Source organism: Centropristis striata, chromosome 4 (genome assembly GCF_030273125.1).
Source record: "Centropristis striata isolate RG_2023a ecotype Rhode Island chromosome 4, C.striata_1.0, whole genome shotgun sequence".
NCBI classification, from domain to species: Eukaryota; Metazoa; Chordata; class Actinopteri; order Perciformes; family Serranidae; genus Centropristis; species Centropristis striata.
This window is the reverse complement of record NC_081520.1, coordinates 25746670-25753697: the sequence shown is the minus strand read 5'-3', so window position 1 is coordinate 25753697 and position 7028 is coordinate 25746670. Positions and strand designations below refer to the sequence as shown.

Genomic DNA, 7028 nt, shown 5'->3' with positions numbered 1-7028 from the left:
GTTTAACCAGCAGGTTGATATATCACACTGTCGGCTTGATGTCCTCATTAATATGGATTTTTATGGAATATGGATACCAATTTGTGCACAACATATGAGAGAAAAAAGCTTTTTATTTGCATAGAAAAGATTTAGATATTTTATTTTAAGTCATGCAAAATGTGTATTTATATTTATAATGTAAAACTACTGATGAGAACTCAGATGACCATGACTCACTGCTGCCACCTGCAGGTCAAAACACAGAATGACACACTGACCTCAGTTAATATTATTTATTTACTATTTATTTGATTTATTAGTCAGTCATTTGTTTTTTATTTGTTTGTTTTACATTAAAAGTATTAGAATGTTTAATATGTTCCTGAGCTCATTATTCAAAATATATGGTATTTCTATTTTACTGCCGTTTTTACAAATATTACTGATGAAAAAACTTTTAACAACATTATAAAACAATAATAACTTTAAACTTAGATGACCCTGTAGCACCTCTCAATCAACTTAAATGAAATATTCTACATGTAAATAAACATCAAGCCATCAGACTCAAAACAGGATCTTACGTGTAGATTAATAAAGAGTTAATTAACAGTAACAGTAATATTTAAAATAAATTTAAATCAAGTTAATTTCAGGGTTGTTTTCTCAGGAGTCATGATATCATTCGGTGCACAGAATAATGTTTTTGAAATGTTTTTTGTGCACATTTGAAACAGTTGAAAGGTTGAATCTTTAGGCTTTCAAAACCGATCCTTCAAGTAAGCGTATTTTCAACGACAGTTTGATAGTCATTCTAATAAAAAAAAGACAGTTGCTCTTTTACAGACAATGTTAAGGTTTGGTGCAAAACTACTTTGTTAAGTTTAGTCAACAAGATCACATGTTTAAGTTTAGGAGAAGAGAACAGAGTCCGGCTTTATGGCTTCACAGGCTGACGTAGAACAGTGCATATACAGCCTGCTGTATATTTGAGGTGATCCTTGGATGAAAATGTGTTTCTGACAGTTTCTCTGTGGTCAGACAGCTTCCTCCTGCTGTACAGAAGTTGCAGGTTCCATCATTGCCTCTGCAGCCGGCTCCTCTGCGTGGCTGAGCTTCTGCGTGCTGCTGCAGGGGAACATCTGGAGCACCGTCTGTCTGAACGGAGCGTAGAAGTAGAAGAAGAGCAGCGGGTCGAAGCAGAGGTGCAGCACGCTGAGCAGCAGCGTGGACTCCTTCCCCAGGAACAGCTGCCTCTTGGTGTGGCAGTCTGTGATCACTTTGGTCTGGGCCAGCGTGTACGGCGTCCGCACCACGTGATATGGCACAAAGCTGAGTATGTAGGCCAGCGCCACGGTCATCACGCTGCCCGCCACCCGCCGGGCCTCCACCCACAGCTTGGGGTCCTTGCGGCTGGCCAGGAGTCTTTTCAGAGCCAGACCGCTGGAGAAGAACACGGCGGCGGAGGCATTGAGGAACAGAGCCGTGCAGAGGAAGACGGTCAGAGCGTGCCAGTGCAGGCTGATGTCAAATTTCAGAGACGAACAGCTGAGGTAGCGCTGCTCCTGCAGGGACACATTCCAGTTAGCTCTTAACAAACATAAAACAAAGACTTCATGATGAGAAGCAGCAGAATTAAACCCAACTATTGTTGGAGGAGCAGCAGTACTACACTCTAAAAAAGATAAACAATAGCTACTCCATAAAATTGAGGCAAAAGATTGCATGCAATATTATTAATTAAATCTAACTACGTTACAAGTTGAGTTAATAACAACTTAACAGGAAGTGCCTGTCAATTAAAAATGGATTAATTCTATTGTGTTGGATCGATTCAAAATTCTCTTGATTTAGAATTACATACACATAAAGATTATATTTAATGTGATCAAAATAAGTAGATTCTATCTCGAACATTTTTATATTAAATTTACTTAAACAACTGCCTCAAAATCAAGGACGCATTTATATTTAATACATTTTATCAAATATATTAAGTAAAATGAAATGGCTACAGAATAATTTATTACAGTGTAGTATTAATATTACTCATGCATTAATATAAAACACCAAACCTCAACATTATTATTGATGCATTAAAACTATTAACTATGAATTTAAATAATAAAAATGAATAGAAGAAAATTTAAAATTAATAGAAATATATATATCAAAATATATCAAAATGAATAGTAAAATAAATACATATAAATTACAATTATCAAAATTACTAATGAGTATTTTGTTTAATTTGCTGATTATTTTCTCCATTAATTCATTGATTGTTTGGTTTGTTAACAGTTTGTAACAGTGAAAATATATGTAAAATATAAAAATAAATAAATAAATTCAAAGCATTTAATAGATTCAATTAACCTTCATCCCACAGCTGTTTCATTAGGTTTGTTTCCAGATAATTTAAAGATTAAGTACGAGAGCAACAATGGAGACACCTTGGATCATTTTGGATATTATGTCACAGAATCAGGAAAAAACTGAAATTTTAAGTTGAAAGAGAGAAACTGGCTGCTAAATTAAATTTCCTTGGACAAAGACAAAAAAATCTTTGTTTGATCTTTTACTCAGAGCTGAAGTTTAAGGCTACCAGGTGTGTTTTTTCATGCATTTTTGCATTTTTTCAAGAGATTACTGATTTTATGCTACATTGCTCACTTTTATTATTATACTTTTACTTCCATTTTATGGAAAATATATTCATTTTCATGTCCGTTCAATGTGAAGCACTAAGTGTCTGTCATTTCTTTGTTTTAAGCACTTTGTGCTGTATTTCATGTCTGAAAGATGCTATAGAAATAAAGTTAATTATTACTACATGCTTCAGCCTAGACGAAGTTCTGTTCTCCTGTGTTACAACTGATCCAGAACTCTGATCAGGACACATTACACCAAATTATTTCACTTCTTTTTAAAGCACTTCATGGTCTCGCACCAGCTTTTATGCCTCAGATGCTCCAGTGTCGGAACCAGAACAGAACCTGTCTGTTAGTTATTCCAAAGTGTCGGACTGAAACCTTCGGTTAAGCAGCGTTCAGCAGCTCTTTAACAGTCTGAGGATCTGAGAGCAGCTGGAACATAAACTATAAACCAGCTGAGCATTTGAATAAAAAGGGTTTATAGACATTCATATTATTTTATCTCACTGTATTTGTGAAGCAAATTTTACATTATTTGAATGTATCTTCTATGTGTATTTTTCTGTCTGTTTTTCTGTTTTTAGTATTTTATTGCATTCCATTATCATTATTTATTCTTGTTATCTAATTTCTAATGTAGTTTTTTTATTTAAAAAAAAATTGCTCTTCTTATAGTTCTTAAGTACGACGGAGTATATTAGGGCTACATTTAGAAGAAAAAAAAAAGTTAATTACGAGAATAAAGTTGAAAATATTATATAATATAAATACTTTATTCTCGTAATGAATTAATAATTTATTTATTTTTTCCAAATGTGGACCTAATTCTCTGTCGTACGTTAGTGTTTCTTCTCTTAAATTTTTACTTAATTATTTTTATAAAATGTTTTACATTTTTTCTGCTTTTTTCCCTCTTTGAGCTGCACTCACCTGCATGTAATAAAGTGTGATTGATTATTGGTATTACAGTGTTCAGTACCTGTACTTGCTGGATGGGCAGAGCCATGTTGGGCACCATGATGAGCAGCAGCAGCAGCCAGACGACCAGCGTCAGCAGCCGGGCGAAACCGACCTCCTGCAGCCTCAGAGCGCGCAGCGTGTGACAGTCCTGCAGGAGTACAGAGGACAGTCAGAGAGCGGATACGTCTGCATCACCTGCTGCTAGTGGCGGTTCTAGACCAATTTTACTGTGGGGGCCAAGGAGGGGCCAGTGTTTAATCAGAGGGTCACATTAGCACATTAAAAAATGGCAAAAATGATGATACTGAAGCATTTAAAGTCTTTATTTTAGCTCGTTTAAACATCTCTTTTAAGTATATTTGGAAGATACAAATACATTGATTTAAAAAATTGAGACTGACCAACAATAACAGTTTTTTTTGAATGACAATGACATTTCTCATTTTTGTGCACAATCACTTTTTTTATTTTGAAAGTGCAGTACAGTCAGAATGATCTTTATATGTATATATATATATATATATATATATAATATATATAGATATAGATATAGATATAGATATAGATAGATATAGATAGATATAGATATTGTTTGAACAAAAAAAGGTTAGAATTGTTCCATTGTTCATCATTATAAATTGATCATTTTATTATTAATTTGACACAGGGGCCACAGTAGGGGCCAAGGGCTTCTTCACAGGGCCAGTGGCCCCTGTAGGCCCCTGTGTAGAACAGCCACTGCCTGCTGCCGTGATGAAGACGTGTCGGGCTCTTTACCTGCAGGTAGCGGTCGGTGATGATGAAGGCAAGGAAGGCGATGGAGGCGTACAGGCTGATGTAGATGGTGACGGCGCTGGCCTGGCAGTGGAACACCATGAGGCTCCACGGCGCCGCGCCCAGGTCCTTCAGCAGCTTAAAGGGCAGAGCGAGCAGCAGCATCAGGTCGGCCGCCAGCAGGTTCACCAGGTACACCACGGTGCTCTGCTGTTGCTGAACACACACACACACGCAGAAATGTGCTTATAATCAGTAAAATGTAGTTAAAGCCTTATGAGTATAAAAACATCTCTGCAGGCTGTGACTGTTCTACTCTGATCATTAGATTATTATAATTAATCATGCATTAAGATAAAACACCAAACCTCAACATTATCATAAATGCATTAACACTATTAACGATAAATTTGAAATGTAAAAAAATAAAATAATACATATTAACTGAATTGATTAAAATTGATAGAAGAAAATATTATAAAAATATAGAAATGAATATGAATACAGTAACATTAAAAAATAAATAATTAAAATTAAAAGAAAAATATAGAAAAAAGAATTGTAAAATAAATACATATAAATTGCAATTATTCAAAAAACATTTTTTAAATAAAAACTATATATAATTAATTTATATATTAATTTATAGAACTCCTATATATATTAATTCATATATAGAATAATAAATATAGAAATTATGATTAATACACTAACATGAAAAAACAAATAATTAAAATTAATAGAAAAATACATGTCAAAATATATCAAAATGACTTGTAAAATAATATGTTGAGAATCAATACATTTTAGTTAAAGTATAAAAATGTCCCTGCAGATAGTCGCTGTTCTTCTATTATATATGATATCATTAGATTATTATTAGTCATGCATGAATGTAAAAGCAGGATTTTACTGTTGCAGCTGGTTGAGCTCATTAACTAATGATTATTTTTATTAATTTGCTAATTATTTTCTCCATTAATTGATTGATTGTTTGGTTTGTTAACAGTTTGTAACAGTGAAAATAGTGACACTAAAACCTTAACATTATTAATAAAACATTAACACAATTAACTCTAAATTAAACATGTAAAAAATAGAAAAAATATATGAAAATATATTGAAAATAAACGTAAAATAAATAAATATAAATTAAAATTATTTAAAAAATAAATGTGAATAAAAACTGCAGAATAGTTCATATTTACATGATGATAAATATGTTTATAATCAGTAAATTTTAGTCAAAGTATAAAAATGTCCTTGAAGATAGTCGCTGTTCTCCTATTATATTATTATATATATATATATATATATATATATATATATATATATAAATGTAAAAAATAATAATAATAATTAAATTTAATAGAAGAAAAATATACCGAAAATATTTCTAAAATAGATAAAAAATAAATTAAAACTTTTTTTAAAAAAGTGAATAAAAACTGCAGAATATTTCATTTTTCCATGAAAATAAACATGTTCTCGGGCCTACCTGGGCTCTGGGGCTTCGGATGAAGATCCACACTGACAGCAGGTTTCCAGGCAGCCCGACAATGAAGACGAGGACGTAGAAGACGGTGAAGGCTCCCATCTGGTCGTTGACGATGCACTGCTTCCCCTCTGCAGCTCCTCCAGTGCTGAAGTTGGAGGACGGAGGCATCATGGAGAGCTTCTCCTGCAGCTGAGACACACAGATCCTGTTCATTAATAAATCACAACACCTTCTAGACACACAGAGAAAGTTTGCATGTTTGAGATGGAGCTTACTCTGGGGCGTATGGAGGAAGTGTGAATCTTCAGAAGCTCTGATTGCGGTTCGGACGTCTAGTTCTCAAAGCGACAGTCAGGTTGGAAACAGGAAGACCCTGTGGGAAGGAAACCCAATATGAAACACTTGAAAGACCCTGAAAATCTTTAATCGGCTTCTTGATGTGAGCAACAGGTTGTGATGAAGTTGTAGTAAAGTTGTTGTGATGTTTCCAGGTTCTCCCTCCCGTCTCTCCCATCACCTGACCTCCACCCACAAACCCACCTGCTTCCTCTAAACAGCCTTGTGACAGGAATTACAGCTCTCTGCAGGGAGCCACCTCTGATGCTTCCATTCTTTTTCAGAGGCCTGTGATTACAACGTTTATCAGTAAATATTTCACCTGATTGGTTCAAGATTTTGATGAGATATCCCATCAATGTGATTTCATTGTGCAGGTGTTTAAAAACTTTTAATTATGTCACTGCCAGTTATTTCTTTATTTGTGGCAAGAAAAAAATTGGAAGATACTTAATCTGCAGCACATTGAAATATTGTGTCATATTAATGTCAAACATCGGGATATGTCAAAATTAACTATCATAGTTGTAGTATATTAACACTTGTAATACATTAACACTATTAACTTTAAATAAAAAAAATAGTAAATAAAATAAAAAATAAACAAATTAAAATTAATATAAAAATATATTGAAAATAATTGTAAAATAAATAGTTATAAATTAAACTTATTTTTAAAAAATGTGAATAAAAACTGCAGAATAGTTCATAAACTATTAACTCAACATTAAAAATGGAAAAAAAATTCAAATGAAAAGAGATATCCCACCAATATTTTTTTCTTTTTGCAGGCGTTTAAAAACCTTAAATAATGTACCGGTAAG

At 33.4% G+C, this 7028-nt stretch overlaps 1 protein-coding gene across 1 annotated transcript; it reads right to left on the bottom strand.

Annotated features, from left to right (window-relative positions):
* Positions 1–314: 314 nt before the first annotated feature.
* Positions 315–6197, bottom strand: gpr171 (G protein-coupled receptor 171). Its single transcript, XM_059331749.1, has 5 exons — positions 6144–6197; positions 5869–6057; positions 4374–4586; positions 3616–3744; positions 315–1547 (listed from the first exon to the last, which is right to left on the bottom strand). Exons 2-5 carry the CDS (start codon positions 6037–6039, stop codon positions 1020–1022), a joined length of 1041 nt encoding a protein of 346 aa, XP_059187732.1. The 5' UTR covers positions 6040–6057; positions 6144–6197; the 3' UTR covers positions 315–1019.
* Between the last annotated feature and the right edge of the window lie 831 nt (positions 6198–7028).